General features: G+C 38.8%; 1 protein-coding gene across 1 annotated transcript in view; it reads right to left on the reverse strand.

The window, feature by feature from the left end:
* Nucleotides 1-17,137, reverse strand: part of LOC140229884 (uncharacterized) — a 100,557-nt gene that overhangs the window by 19,185 nt on the left and 64,235 nt on the right. The window contains exons 6-8 of the mRNA XM_072310092.1: nt 4,584-4,698; nt 3,099-3,263; nt 764-2,350 (exon numbers count right to left, since the gene is read on the reverse strand). Of these exons, the coding sequence (XP_072166193.1) occupies nt 764-2,350; nt 3,099-3,263; nt 4,584-4,698 (1,867 nt within the window). The remainder of the gene's footprint in view (nt 1-763; nt 2,351-3,098; nt 3,264-4,583; nt 4,699-17,137) is intronic.

Genomic DNA, 17,137 nt, shown 5'->3' on the forward strand with positions numbered 1-17,137 from the left:
TGAAAGCTCCTTCAAATCTCAACAATGTTTGCCAGGAAATTAAAGAAAAAAAAATCACAACAGTCTCAGAATAGTCTGCATGCAGTTTCGAGTGGCACTGTTTGGTTTGGAGATGGAGAATTTACATACCCTCAAAAATCCCTCAATACTTAAGGTGAATGGTCTCAGGCACTCTAAAGACTCTTGGCACATAGCGTGCAATTTTTCAAATTGATGGTTCATCTTGTAGCACAGAATGGAATGTCACGCTGTATGGATCAGACAGAATGAATCTATGAAATAAAACAAACTTTTTTTAGGTCTTCCACTCCCATGGCACAAAAGGGCCATCAACTTTCATGCGTCATCATGCATACACAGTACAGGGTTGTATGAGTCAGGTATGAACATCCATCGTTCACAAAAAAGTCTTAATGTAATCTTGCATCACGCAAAAACATATACACACAATACAATTTGCTGAGATCTGGTGTGTGTTTGTGTAATTATGAATGTATACATGTACAGTACATGGCCTATCATTAAATGGTTAGTTAAAAAAAACAACAACTTGAATGCAGAGCACTGACTAAATCAGCACTTCCTTCCTTTTGGGTTTCTACGGACAGTTTCCTTAACAAATTTCATGATAGCCACTTCAGTGCGAATACATATATTTTCTCCTGAATTTGAATGCCTGTGGACTTGGTGGCAATACGAACTACAAATTTGACACAACTTATTCGGCAAGAGAAAAACGTAAGTAAAAAAAAAAGGAACTCACCAAGCCCTTTGATTTTCCTATTGATTTGAGACAAGCTGGACTTATTCCTCTTATAATCCTTCCTCTCCTCCCTTGATTGTTCAATCTCACTTTCATCTACTCTGTCACTCATTTCCACTGACTGGCTGAGCACTTGGTGATTGCCATTCTGGTTTTCAGTGAAAGGGATACCTATTGATTCACTGGTTTCCACCACAACATCATAGTCTAGTCTCTCATTGCTATCTAGTGAGCGAGACAGGGATTCCTCGGCATCGAGTAATTCGTCCATTTCATGATCCGATATTGTTTCCTCCTGATCGGGTGTATATTCATTGTCCATGGGCACCTTGATGAAGTGCGGCTCTCTTGCTTCACAAACACTTTCACTTGCACTCGATACAGGGGTCATTGTTGCTGGCTTTGAGTTGTTGTTTACAGGGAGAGTACTACACACATCTGACACCGACACTGCAGGGACATCACACTGGACAAACATATCCTTAACGAGTATATCAAGAGTGCTCAAAATGTTGCTGCTACCCTGTGTGAGGAGGCCTGTGCTTGCCTGTGGATGCCTGTACTCTGACTCAAAGAGTGGGTCAAACTCTGGCAGTGCAGAGCGAGTGTCTGGCTGCTTTTGCGCTGCGGCAGCTGGAGTCGGCTGCAGGATGTTTTGCATTTGAGCAGCTGCCCTTGGGGCAGTGGTAAACTGCGATGAGTCAGGAGCTCGGCTGCTGTGTGAGCTGGCTGCTGGGGGAGGGGCTGAGTAATTAGCTAATGGCTGCTGCTGCTGCCACTGTTGCTGTAAACTGCAAATGGAGTTACCAGGTTGTGGGGTCTGATAAGCATCCAATCTCTGGTTGCTGGGTCCTGGATGCCTGTATCCTGTTGACACTGAAATTTGGTGCTGTGGCCACGATGTTCCATAGGTTGAGGATGCAGCGGATCTCTTGGGAGGTAGTGGTGGCTGGTCATTGTTGGGCAGAGAATACTCAACTCCACTCACAGCTGGCCTGACTGCAGACACTGGGCACTGCGCTTGAACCGGAGACATCATGAAAATACTGGGTGACAATTCCTCATTTGGGGGAGGGGGTGGGGGTGCACATTTTGGTGGTGGGTAACGCTGCTCTGTCACTGAGGTCACAAAGTCAAATTCACTGGCACTGCTGAAGCGCATGTCCTGTCGGTCAAATTCTGAAGGTGGTCTGAGTATGCCAGGTCTGTTTGGAATCCCACTGTTGCTTAATCTTGACTCCTGTAATGACAACTGGGTAAGACTATCAAGGCTCCTGGGTCTGCTACTGTTCAATTTCTCTTTGGTTTCTGCATTCTCATAGATCACTGGAGGTGTGGTCGTTAGCATGCCGTAAACAGCAGTAGCAGGAGTAGTTCTTAAAACTGCCTCATGGTTATGAAATAGATCTGTATCCAAACCCGTCTTCATGATTGGTTTGGCACCAACCGATAAACTCTGATTCAAAACTGGTCTTGCACTGGTGAAATCACTGGGCGAGTCCTCTACTCCTTTTGTTGCATCTACATTGAAAGGATCATGTGGTACTGGTGCTGTAGGGGACTTGCTGTGTGTGGACTTCCAGAAGTCTGTACAGGGCAGTTAAATGTGTGAAGAGAGGAATGATATAAAAGGCAACTTTTCCAAAGAGATGCAACACTAAAGTAAGCGATGCAACATTCATAATACTACTTATGTTGTTGAGCTTCATCTTAGGCAAAGAATTAATATCTGCCAATTCTTGATACTGATGACAAGTTAGGTCTATCTGAAATTTCTGTAATGTAGGCTTACATACAGCCGAACACACACTCTATAGTACATAATGAATGAAGGAAAATATCTCTTTGATGATTTCCATAGAATTTACACAGAAAGTGTTCTTTAAAAAAAAAAGTTTCTTCAAAACACATTGTTTAATAGAGAGATATATTGGTGATCTGTGGTAACCTAATACAGCAATAGAGCCAGCTTTCTGTAAAATACGACATAAATTTTTGGCATGACTTGATGTAATTAAATTTCTTTTGAATCTCTTTCTGAAGATGCTGAGTACAAGGCATGGACACTTGTATTTCTTTATTGTTAAGATCAAGCATACAAAATGATGTGTGATGGCATCACTGAAGTCAATCTGAATTGCAAATTCTACCATACAGTCATAATTTCAGTTATGTTTTAAGATCAAGTTTAGTACAATGAATCCGAACTACTGAAATAGCTATGAAGGTTGTGATACAAGTATGATTTTAACAGGAAGCTTGGTGCCCACACTGCACGAGGAAGGAATCATGTGAAAATGTTTAGGAAGCTCAAACACCCACGGGCCAAACGAACCTTCTTCCAGAATAGCCAAAGACTGGATCTCCCGGAGGTTCCTGGCAGTCATGACAGCCATGGGCAGGGCCAGTCGGCATGGCAACGCTCCATCAGAGTGAAGGTGGTAGGCGATGAGGTCGTCCACTGCTGGAAACACCATGTCCTCATTGGCTAACTTAACTCCTGTGGGGGCAAGGAGAAAATAGCGAACAGGTAAGAGGGAGAAAATATCACATGCCATACCAGCTACTACAACAGAAGTACATACAAAGGGCAAGAGTTTAAAAGACATGTGTGATTATGAGACACATGATATATCAATTAGTACATGACAGTATCACAAGAAATAAACGTGACAAGGATACTTGTCCAGGTGTCACTGATATTGCATATGATGCAGGATGCCAGACAGGAAGTGTTGATGATAATAACATTTCATGCTGACATAAAAACACATCCAACAACATTTGGAATATATGTGAGGCTGTAATAAATGACACTTTGTAAAGACATGCTAACTACACAGCTGAACTTGATAGTCACTACAGATGATATCCTTACACAGCTTGTAGAAAGGTATTGGCTAAAACTGTGACTATCATACCCCCTACTTTTTGACTCTTTGTGTGCCATGTTAGCACATGCAACTCAGTCAACAGCTTCCCAACTAGCTTCAATCTTGGCTAAAATGGACAACTGCACACATACTGATTAATAAATCGCAATATGCCACAGTACACTGAAAGCATGCGCTATTACATTCCTCATATATATAATGGTATTATCATAATATCATCCGCGAGTTGGAATAAGAGCATGAAGACGATGAAGACAAACAAGTTGACATAATGCATTAGATTCCAACTTCATTTATTATATACATATAATAAGTCTGTATATATATACATATAATAAGTCTGTATATATATATATACATATAATAAGTCTGTTTGGGGGTTTTGTTATACATAGGTTGCAACATACATATTAATTTCTTCAAGTGAATTCTAATTTTTTTGTCGAGATTGAGTCTTCAAAAAGTCATACCTCCCAGACGTACAATAGCTATACATGAAAGTATTGTGTAATCATGACTTAGAACACAATTTTGAAGTCTGTTTGGGGGTTTTGTTTTAATACTGGCCATTTGCAAGAAACATAGTCCTAGCTTCATTAAAAAAATATGAATCAGGCCAAAGCTTTTCTCTACAGCATAAATGCTTCTATAAAAAGTTACATGGCTTTCCAAAAAGGCAGTCTCAGAATAACAACAATAACATGGCACCATGGCACACAGGCACTTTACGCCATCGCTCACAACGAATTAACAACTGCTATGCAAAGTATTCATTAGTTTGCTATGTGTCACCTTGATCACTGCATATGGGACAGCTGTCAAGATTATAAACTGACTTTCAAACAGATGCCTGCTTTCAGGGTTGTATCTAATTATTCAAATATTTTTTAGCCTACACGCAATGAGAGCATATTGACTGGACTGACCTTGGTAATCACTGTGGATAGGGTAGCTCTCAATGTAGGGGCCTTTCCCCATTCCGGGATGCTTCAGTGTAAGTGACAGCTTGTCCTTCTGCCTGGCTTGCCTGACAATGAATGTCTGAAAGAGATAGGTCAAGTTCAGGTAAACAATGAACATGGGTAATCATGATAGTTCACACATGAAGGTGTAGTGAACACACAGTTACTGTGCAGGAGTAATTGTTTTGATTTGTTTAATGGCCATAATTTCAGCAAAATGACTTATTACCATATTACAAAATATAACTGGGTGAAATGTCAGTTGCTTAGAACAATAAAAAAGCTGCTGCACAGAAACTTTCTCTGATTACATTCTGATCAGTTCTAGCATTCAACATAAGCATTATGTCATAAATATTTTTGCAAGTCTAATCTTGTCACAGGGCACAAGCTGTCATGTGAAAAGTGTGACAGACATTGTGTGGGCAACAGAGAGAGGGCGGGGGAAGCAATCTGTTACACATGAATGTCACTGTCTCAAATTCTGTATGCTGACCCACTGATTGTCCATAGATATGACAGAGTTAAGTAAGTTGTGAGATATCACTCAACAAATGACAGAAATGCAAAAAACATACATTTGTTCATTCATTTTCATAAAAATTACACCGTATACATCCATTTGTGTGTTTGAAACTAAATATTCTCCAGTTTATTCTGAAACAGCTTGACATATGGTTGTATAAAACAAAACAAAATGTATCAAAGTTCAAATTGTACTTTTGCACTGAAAGCAATAACCTCCATCATTACTCTAAAGTTGCTGAAATACAGACAAACCTGCTCTGGCTGCCACCTGTCTATAGCAACTACCTGCAGACCAATAGTGAATGCAAGAAAATCCCTTGCAAAGAGAGAGTCTTAAGAACCTGTGAACAGCGACCACCTACCAACTGCAACAGGACTTGATCTCTACTAGATGGCCGAAAAGTGTGCACAATGATTGCATAATGGCGCACGGCAGCAGAGCAACCAGCTTTCTGTAGCTACATGTAAGTTGGCAGTTGCATCATACAAAAGCAATTGAAACTTGTCCAAAGCTAAGGCAACAATAGTCATTAGAAGGGGCAGTAGCTAACACAAATGACTTTACGCGAGGGTATGTTACATAAATGGCACTTTGGTGTACCGTATGTGATCACATTGGCACTGAAAATACCTATCGCAATGGCTACCTAATTGAACCTGTCTAAAGCTACCCCATCTTTCTGCATTTTATACATGGTAGGCAGTCATAGCTGAAAGGTTTGATGGTACAACCGTACCTCCATAGCTAGGGAAAGAAAAGGCATTTTCAACATTCTATGAAAATGAACCCATGGAGTAAAAAGTCCTTGATGGACAAAAGACAGGCAAGGTAATGAATTATAAGGAGAGCTACACCTGAACTACATATGATATAAATCATATAAGTATATATTTCCATACAGAGTACAATCATATTAGTATATATATTTCCATACAGAGTACAGAACTAAATTGACCACTGATTATCAGTTACTGATTAATGTATGTGGCACATATTTCATAAATAGGGACTTGTAAGCAAAACTTGTCTGTGGTTGAATTGTAAGATTCAGAAATATAGGGATGACATTAGAAATCAGTACCATCCCTTTCCTGAGAAAGTTACCAATTTTCCACCTCATAAGCAGGCTTTACACTGTCCCAAAATTGAGTAAAGATGGACACATGATAAAGTAAACTTTCAAATTCGGCTCTGATCGCATAGACATTGGATGGATCATTCGTTAGGGCATCTCAAGCTATCATATGACTACCCATGCAGTTTCTCAGGCTCTGGCACCAACTTTGTGAGCAGTGGCCAACAGGGTGTTCAGACGCAAAAAAAAATTAATATTAGAATGGTATCTGTATATGATGAATTTATGCGTCTGAACGCTGACTAACGGAATGACTTAAAAAACAAAACGACATATAGCGAAACGACGGTCAGAGCATTGTTTCGAACTAGAACTCGATAATGAATCAGCATTCCATCGTGTCCATTGTGCGTCTGAATGTATGCCAACCATAGAACGGTATAACTGGGCGGGGCTTAATGGGAGCGAGCATGAAAGATGACCTTGTACCTGTCACTCATGACCATAACAACATGCACAAAGTGAAAGTGCACATCTATACGTTTTTCCCGAATGGTCGAAATTAGTGTCTGAACCGTCTGTTGGCTATATGATGATTCTTTATGCGTCGTTTCTTTATCGAGTTTTGGTATGTTAAACTGGCTTGCGTCTGAACAGGGGGAAAATCTTTATGTAACCACTGATTGTGTTTCCCTCCTGTGTCGTTCGGGTAAACTTCTCTTTGTGTAGCCTTCATGTGCGGTTCGAGTGCCACTGCATGACCTTCTGTACACATCACACTTGCTTTGGCTGTTAATTAGCTTTTGACAATGTTCAGAGCCAACTTTGCACGAAATTGAAAATTCCATATTCGCATTGCCATGTTGCATCAATTTCAGGACAGTGCGACAGCACCATAAACAATGTGCACTGCATCATACTACAGGAGGCAATACTTTTGCATGTAATTGATTTTGTGGATATAAGTCCTTTCACAAGTTCTAAAAAATAAAAACATCTCAGAATATATGGAATATACAGTATCAAGCAAGAAATCTGTTACTTGTCGACCTCTCTTTATCTTGCAAAAGTCAAAAGAGAGAGCCAAACTTGAGATCTTGTGAAAGATGTATCACCAGTCTCATAATGGCATAATGGGCCAATCTAGGTCTTTGGCTGCTCTGTCAGAAACTGGTGATGCTAACATAAGGAAATGGAGATACGCATTATTCTGTCATCAGCGAGTGCAACGATGACTCGACATCTGGACCAAAATTGGATGTGCGCACGAGGCCTGATTGGTAAATTTCCCATGCAAGTACGTCACCCAAAGAGGTGGCTGATGTCATGCCCTAGGATACCAGTTACCACACCTTTAAAACGTCAGAGAATATTGCATGGTAGTGAAATTTTTAATCAAATTGAGTCATGACGCACATCTTTCATTAATGTGTGTGTGTCGTCGCAACCATACGAAGACATTCCACGTTCTCTCTAGTATATTTCTGTTCACATTCTTTGAGGGATTTTAAAATCTCATTGGAGATACAATTAATGAATTTTATCTCTTCGAATGAGAATTTGGACCAGATATTTCATAGTTTTGTTGCCACTTTCTAAATACATGACTGAGATTACATCGTGTTTAGTCAACCTGTCAATACAGCTGTACATGTATATCATCTCCAGGGCCCCATTTCACAAAACTTGTTATCAGTGACAAGTTGTCATAGTTGTTATAAGCTACTGAAATCATTGAATCTGATTGCCTGAGAGCAAAGTTGTCATAGAAATGTAGCAGTTGTCACTGATAACAAGTTTTATGAAACGGGACCCATGTGATACTGTACACTGGAACACTGAAGCATGAATACAATAAAAAGAGAATTCATTCACTTCTTCATATTATCATTCAGTGTCTGCATGCTGACATGTTGTGCTGATAAATTTTACTGTCCACAGGATGGGTTCATAAACAGGAATGTAACTACATCAAACAAATGATATAGTTACCTAGATAACGCCTGATTCAAATGATTCTGAGAGATAATCCCCCAGTTCCGTCTGGACCTAATTGGCTAAATGACCTATTCATGTCACACCCCCACTGCACATTCGTGACGTGGAAATGCTATAGAGAAAGAAGGGGAAAAAAAGAAGAAAGAGGGAAAAAAATCCCGAACTGAAGCAAGCATTAGTATTCCCAGTATACAAATGATTATATCATGCATATTTGGCCAAAATCAGCGAAAAAAAAATAAAGATAAACAAACAAATAAATAAAAAATGGGAAAAAATTCTTTGAGTTCTCTGACCTACTGAGCAAAATGTGATATTTGCATAGAAAAACAATGTAAACTAACACAAAGAACAGTACGACTGAACTGTCCAAATGTGATAAATCACTGTCATGTTTTTTACCCAATGATTTTAGAGAAAATTTTTATACATGCACGTGACTATAAATGCTTTCATATATATATGTTTATTCTTGTAAAATATTCAAAACACAAGGTGTTTTGGTATTTAATTGGTAATTGGTCCTTGTTCAAGTTGTGTGACTATTTAAGTCACTTACAGTAATTTCTGAGATGTACAAGACACATCTAGTAATGCTGTGCACAGATGTATACATGAGCTCTGAATAATGAAAGACAAAAATCATCACTTATAGGATGCAGGAAGAAAATCATATCAACGTCAGATTCTGCATAACTGATCCATATATCACTTGCACAGCTTATCATGAAATTTATATAGCACTTGTATGCACCACCACTTTAGATGTGATGCTGACATAGTGCTATTTAACTGCATTACACTCCAATCCCTGATTTCCTCTCATAAGCTCGCCTAATTAGCACATTAACTATATGAATATCAGCAAACAGCAGTACAGCTTTACAGCAATATAGTAACATAGCAGCAGTTTTCTGACAACGGAAATTACTCTTTGTCAGATGTAATCTCTTTGTCAAATGACATTCTCAAAAAATTATTTCTGTCAGTTTCATCCCCTACTAATCCTGAACCCCCCCCCCCCCAAAAAAAAAGAAAGAAAAAAAAATAAGGTGAGCAGTTTCCACTCCTGGTTTCCGTCATCTTTGTTCAGTCATGGTGTACAGTCTACAAGTGACAAGTGGTAGATCAACTCTTTTCTCTATCTGTGATATGAAGTGACTCTACCTGTAGATGGGGAAAACCCTGCCCTTAAAACTCTCCATGCCTGCTGTATAAGGTGCATAATATATATATATTTTTTTTAATTGACTTAATTCGGGCCAATACACCCCTAAGATGTGTGTTTTATCAGTTCCAAACTTGAAGGGGGAAGGGGGGGGGGGGGGAGCTGAGGGGGAAGTTAGATAGGTGCGTATCAGGAACATGGCGTGATGTCTACATCGTAGTACATCCACCTCTGCCCATGGCCAATTAACTGTCAAATCATAACAAGAAACAGACACACTTTCGATCTATCCCTACAATATCATTTACCATTATGGTAAAAAACAAAACAAAACAAAAATCTTGCCAAAGGTACTGCAGGATTTTGAGGGAATGAAAAGGGAGTGCACAAACTTAAACTGTAGCATTACTGCATTAGAAGAAAGAAACTGATGCTTTATTTACTTTATGATGTACAAAGTACATTGGGAGGCCCAACATCCATAATTATACAGGAATTCATAAAGGTTATGTACACTAGTGCTACAAAATCTTCTATAAATCACTAAAAATTGCTTTTGCCCATATCCTAGTAATCAAGGATACAGCTCTTTTGTACCTCAGGGTACCAACCAAATACTGCATTAAATCAATATATTGGTCTCAAGCACACATGTAAATTAGCTGCAGCAATGGAATTGTCACCAAACAATTCTCCCATTGGTTTGCAAACAAACAAACAAACAAACAAACAAACAAACAAACAAAACAAAACAAAAGTAATTAAGAAAGGAATGACTATTTTGAGCAATCAGATTCATAAATGTCAGTACAGTCAATGCTAACCCAAGTTTTGTGGTCTGTTAAGACGGGCATAAGCTTCTGTCCAAAGACACACAACATGATTATGGATTAGCTTCAGTTTGCCTGTTGGCTCCCCCTCACTCAATTCTTGAAGTAAGACTACATGGGCACACACAGAGTATAGGGCAAGGGTCATGTGACTAACTCCATGACAATGGAGGCTTGCACAGCTTGCAGCCTGCCAAGTTTGCTTTCCTCTCAAGACTGGTATGGGCTCGATTCCAACCATGCTATACATTGTACAAAGACCTCATGCAGGTATGCAATGAAAGAGAAAAAATCTTGAATACTCTTTGGGTATATCCCCGTATGTCTATATCATATCATATTCCCCTTTCCGCATATTTGCAGTCAAATTGAATTTGTTTCTATCTCGTTGCCTTTTAGTTGTCCCAAAAACTCTCAGTCTGCCTTATCTTACAAACTTTTTTCTTCGCATCACTAGCAATATCTATGAGATGAAATCACTCAATTCACAAGGACTCTAATGCAGAGGAGTGCAAAAAGAGAGATTTTGTGCACAATTATTGGCTATCCAAATACCACAGGTTACCTCTTGATGCATATAACTATACATCTTTTGCAGTTGCATTGAGAACTTCACAATGTAGAAGGCTGATACATATTATCAAAATGAAAATAAAAATTGTTTTTTAACAATTCTCTTCATAATAATCTACACATGTATGGAAACTGGATTTTAGCAGTAACTGCCCGCATTACTCTCAGCAAGGCCCCTACATCTCACAGCTGTTTGATATTTTTTAAGCCTTTATGGTTACATTATGAGATCTTGTGAATGAGCCAACATGATGACTGACATTACATGTATGTTTTCAGCTCTCAAAGCTCCAATATAAGGTTTATCATAACCATAGTAAGATAGAACAAACAGATCTATCATGGAAGACAAGGGACAACAATTCTCTACCATATTTATTCTGTGGAGTTTTGTCACATACAGGTATTGCATACAAAAACAAATTTCAATAAGACTGTGCAGGAGTCAGAAAAAAAAAACCCAAGTTAACATTGAGATAATATATTCCTAACAATTCAAAATTGCGATTTAAAGTTAGCTACAGAGACAGTTCTCACCAACTTTTGCAGAGATCTGATGTTTGAGCATCCCCACAACACTTGCATGTACAGCGTGATGAGGTCACTTTCATCCATGGCTGACTGTATCACGATCATCCAACAGGCATTCACACATTGCGCCTTGACCTCATATAGACAGAGGCTCTGCAGCAAACTTCCACTCTTCTGCCACACAAACCGTGACATGCAATGGTCATGATGCATTCCAGCAAACACAGAGGATGAGGAAAGGGAATTATCAATCGAGATCTGTGACATCACCTACACAGATAAGATGGCATGGCTTCTGCCACTGGGAAGTAGAATGAAAAGGCCTGGTGAAAAGTGCCAGATGAAGAAGACCATCGCTCCTGCTAGTGTTCATCACTCAATTAACACTCTCACAAGTTTCCTTCGATGCATTATGGGGCTACCATGACTACGCACACCAGTCCCCACTGGTTTCTGACCTGGGATACACCTTTGATGAAAATACCACTTTTGAGCATGGAGTAGTCTTGCAAAGCCAAACTTTATAAAAAAAAAATGAGATTGACACTAAACATTGAGCAAAGAAAGTAGTACATTCCAATCAGCTCTAAGACATTCTGGAGCAGCAGGGAGCAAACACATATTAGAGCAGCTTAGAAGTCTTTGGTCACATCCTGGGTTAAAGTCCACATGGAGATTGACAGTTTATCGATACTCTAGTCCACAGGAAGAAAAACTCCACTTACTTTCATAACGGGTCAAAGATCATAAAATGTCATCAAAGCAATGGCTATGGATTTCACATGCCAAATCTTCATGGAAAAGCACATAGGAGTGGAAACTGATACCTTAGCGATGAACAGAGGCCTGCAGAAACACATGGTTCCATTTCATCTACTGATACAATGAAGGAAATAAATTTAGAGAGCAATAACTTGCATCTGTGGTGACACTGTCCAGAATTGTTGTAACATTAGAAAGTGAGGGCTGATTTACAGCTTGGAACAATGATTTGTGCAGTAAATATGTCAAACTGATTCATTCATACATTCATTACTGTAAACATGTTGAAGTTTTGAAATCGGACTATTCTCAGAAAGAGATTGGAAGAAAATGGACATACATTGTATCTTACTACAGTACAAAGAACAATATTAAGAGACTTCAAATCTCTTTATAGCTTTAACCTCATAATTGGCATGTTATTCTGATACAGTACAATCTTAGTAAAGACAGAAAGAAAAAGGAAGGGGGGGGGGAGGGAGTGCACACATAAGAGGGTAATCACCTCCAAAGCTGTCAGATACTTTTCAGAAGTACTTCAAGGACAAGTTCACCTTCATCAACATAAAGATTGAGAGAATGCAGCAATATTAGTAGAACACATCAGGGAAAGTTTGAGGAAAATTAGACAATCAATGCAAAAGTTATGAATTTTTAAAATTTTTGTGTTGGAACTGCTGGATGAGGAGACTACTGCAGCTTGCGATGTCATATGCGTACAACATTATAAAGAAAATGTAAAGAAAATTCAACATATTTGCACTTTTTTTTGCATAATAAAAGAGCACTTGACTTGCCCCTTTCTAAAGGCAGGGAGAATAATATTACCCATAACATATGTCAGTAATGAGTCAAGGGAATGTGTACTTTTTTCAAAAGATGAAATTTTGTGAAATTCTCTTTATATTTTCCTTTATTGTTGTACTCACGTGACATCAAATGCTGCAGTAGTCTTCTCATCCAGCGGTGACTGCACAAAAACTTTAAAAATTCGTAATTTTTGAACGGATTGTCTGATTTTCCTCAAACTTTCAGTGATGTGTTCTACTAATATTGCTACATTCTCTCAATCCTTATGTTTATGAAGGTCTCTTTATATTTTCTTGTCCTTTCAATTATTTTTTGAAGTTCCCACAAGATCTCCTCTAGTTTGAGCCAAATGGTCACAATACATTGTGCACTTATCCTCAATGCTATTTGAGCGTGGCATATAAGGGGATCACAATTGCTCTTTGTCGCTGCTACAATTGTATGATGTTTGTTCTGAAGATAGCGTCTCTTTCTGCTCACGCTCACATCAACGCGTTTGTCAATCTAAGCCATGTATATTTCATATCATTGGTCATTTTTGTTCTTAATTCAATCATTTTTGTAAAAAAAGTAAACTAAGTTTTTTTTGTAAAGAAATATATGTGAGAATTAATTAATTCAGAAACTCAAAACCTCATTTTATACTGAAATGAAAAATGTAATCATGGCAAAGGAAAACACTTACTGCCACTTCTGATTGGCAACCAACTGTACAGTCACTCAGTTTTGCTCAGACACATTATACTAAAAAAAGCCGTGTACATATATTGGCTCCCGGAGTGAACTCATGTAACCCTTATCAAAAGCTTATACTGTTAATATACTGTTAAGTCCATCATATTGTTTATTTGATGTTTGTCAGCCCTGTCAAAAGGGAGGTGGAGCTGGCTCAGTTAGTAGTGCCTTTCATGAAGTTCATCAATCTCGACTACTTACCTACCAAAGACCTTTAACCCTCTCTGCTGCAAAAGAAACATTTCCAAATTCATTTTTATCTATAACAATAAATTACTGGACTTTTTAAGAGGAGGTTCTGCCAGAAATAACATATTATTTACATTTGGGTGACCTTTGGTCTTGACCTTTCAACCCTGTTATTGCAGGCAACTCAGAAATTAGGGCCACTCATTTCTATCCTTCTTACCAGTGGACATTAAAGTCACAAGACCAAGACCTCTGACACACAAATTAGCTATCTGACTAATAGTAAGTAATAACCCAAGCTTCTAATCTCATGTATAACTTTTCTGTGACTTCCATAATCTCTGGCTTACTCTAATACCTCTGTATTTACAAAAACTTCCCCTGTGAATTTCCCTTAAAATCATACTGTAGACTGTTTTGTTCTTAGACATGTATTAACTCTTCCAATTCTGAAATGCACTGAAAACAGACATAACAAAGTTACCTTTACATACATCATAGTTAGTAAGTACATGCAGTACAGAGTTAATATCTTCTCTTTCTTCACCCTACAAAAAAACAACAAAGGATTGAAATGTGCTTGTACAGCATATATTGATACATTTGGTATGACATGTTGTCAGATGCAAATTATTGTGTGTGTGTATGCGTGTGTGTATGTGTGTGTGTATATGTGTGTCAAAATCATACATTTGTATAAGAATCAAAGAAAACAAGGATGATCTTAAATGATGAGAATTCATACAGCTGTACTGGAACAGATTATTCCAGTCCACAATGTATTTCATATCAGAATGTGATAGTCAAACTAAACTTGAGCTGAGGTGCGTGCGTGCAGGAGGTTGTTGCCAAGAGTGGTATGTGACGAGGAGTTAAGGAAACGGTTTGGAGCATTGCTCTTCCTTTTCCAGGTTTATCAGACTTCCCCCATGGAATCCCCTCTAGTCCTACTACCTCATACTGTGAAAGCTCCTCAAATTCTGTGAGATAACCAGCCAGCACCGTACACACACATACAAGCACACAGACACACACAACATACCTCATGCTCAGTGCTTGTCATTTTGAACGCCGCTGCAGAGCCCTGGTGATTTAGTCACATAACACATACTGGGATAATGCATTTTATAAACAAACCAATGCATTAAAGAGCAGGTTAGAGTTGCCCTTCAGTTGGATTTTAAAGGGCACTTCACGCAATGCACCCAAAAGCCAGTGTTAAATGATTGTAAAGTTTTGACAAAAACTTTCCAGGAACCTCACAGCAGTCATCTTTCGAGTCTCAGCACATGTTGTGATACATGCAATTAAGCATTAACATACAGACAATGAAAAGAAACCTATGATCAACGCACCAATGCGCAGATTGTACATTATATGAATTGCTTGCATCTCATGCCCCATTTATACATAGTCGGGCACAGGAGTGCTAATGATGCCCCTTTAAGTTCACTGTCACTTCCCATCGCGACTCCCCACAAGTGGCTGACAGACCCACTTCTGTTTCTGGTAGCAGCGAAAAGTGCATGCCATTTGTGTTCTCTACCGATTGTTTGCATGTGAATGATGAAGGCATGTTTGGTGCTACGCAGTTGACCTCTACTTCCCAGGTCAAACACCACAAAGTAGCTGTGCAGCCGATAACACTCAAATCGTGATTATATGGTGGTTCTATAAATGAGGCATCCCAAGAATTGCATTTCAAACCACGTAAAATGCCATGATGGCCACCAATATGGTCGGCAAAATCTGAAATCCTGTATACACTGTATTTCTTTATAAATGGTGAAAAATTTAAGAGATAAAAGATGGTTCTAACCTATAAATATTTCAAGTGTGCTAAATCCAAATCTGGATGATTTCAATGCATCCTTGAGGAGTTGGAAATATTTCCTAATGAAGGTAAAAACAGATAATAAATTGCAGTTTTACCCTATTTCAAGGATGTCGCATCTGAATCTGGTTGAAGTAACTCACGCATCTCTCAGGGTTTTGATATACCAATGACTGCCAAAAACTGAAATTCCTATCAAAGTATTTCCTTATCATGGTTAATATATATTTTTTAATGATGGTTTTATGATGACAGTATTTTGGGGGTGCTGAATCTGAATCTGGTGGATTGATGCATCCTACAGGGTTTTGAGACAGTCTTCAACTGTTACCCGGACCTCGCACTAAGACACGCTACGGAGATCGCTCATTCGCAGTTATTGCACCCAAGCTTTGGAACAATTTACCCATTCATATACGATAAGCCCCATCAGTAGAATCATTTAAGGCACTACTTAAAACTTATCTTTTCCCATATTGATTCCTTCCCTAAGTTAATGTGTTGAGTGTAATTCAATTATTGTATGTGTTTAATTACTGGTACACATTTGATTTATGTCATGTTATTCTTACTTATGTTTTGACCTGTCTGTTTTCCCTCATTTTTCATTTTTCCTTTCGTCTCTTCCCTGTGCGCTTAGAAACATTGTATTAAGCGCATTACAAATGTAATGTATTATTATTATCATTATTGAGATATTCAAGATTTTGGAGGCCATTTAATTAACATGGCAAAGAGAGCATAGTTTTATTCTCATATCATGTTTTGAAACTAAACTAACACTCCTAACAGGTCTTTTTGGCTTTCTGGTTATTCCTTCTAATGTGGGTTTTAATGCACCATAAATCTACTTTCTGTCTGGTGTCACCATTAAAGCTGACAACAACAAAAAATAGCGGACAAAAATAGGATAAGAAAGAAGAAAGACAATTAAGTATCCTTGAGGTGCAAGTGTGTAAATGAGAATAAGAGAAACAATGTCCCAAATACAAATATCATAGAAAAGGCTAATGAAGCACATGTACAACATGTAGTCACCAATAGGACCATCACATAAAAGTAGTATGTACATATAGTTTACTTTCGGATTGATTTTTTTTTTCTAAAAAAATATTTGAAATCATGTTTCTTTTATGCTTTTCCAGTCAACTTCAGATTCACAGGTTGTTCAGTCACTGACATGACTCTCCCTACCAATCTCACACTACAAACATCATCCCATACAGCAGGGCTGCACACTAACCCATTTTTTCTGCCGGTCCAACCTGTCTCTGTCGGACCGGTAAATGCCCCGTGTTGCGACACGGATTGTCGCCCCTACACGGATTGTCGCCTCCTGCTCGGGGCGACAATCCGTGACGGGCGTTGGCGGCACAGATTGTCGCCCCCTACACGGATTGTCGCCTGGCGACAATCCGTGTAGGGTGCTGGCGGCACGGATTGTCGCCCGCCCTCGAAGCACATTTTGCTGGGTAATATCGCTC

The sequence above is a fragment of the Diadema setosum genome, chromosome 1, assembly GCF_964275005.1.
Source record: "Diadema setosum chromosome 1, eeDiaSeto1, whole genome shotgun sequence".
In the NCBI taxonomy this organism is placed as follows: Eukaryota; Metazoa; Echinodermata; class Echinoidea; order Diadematoida; family Diadematidae; genus Diadema; species Diadema setosum.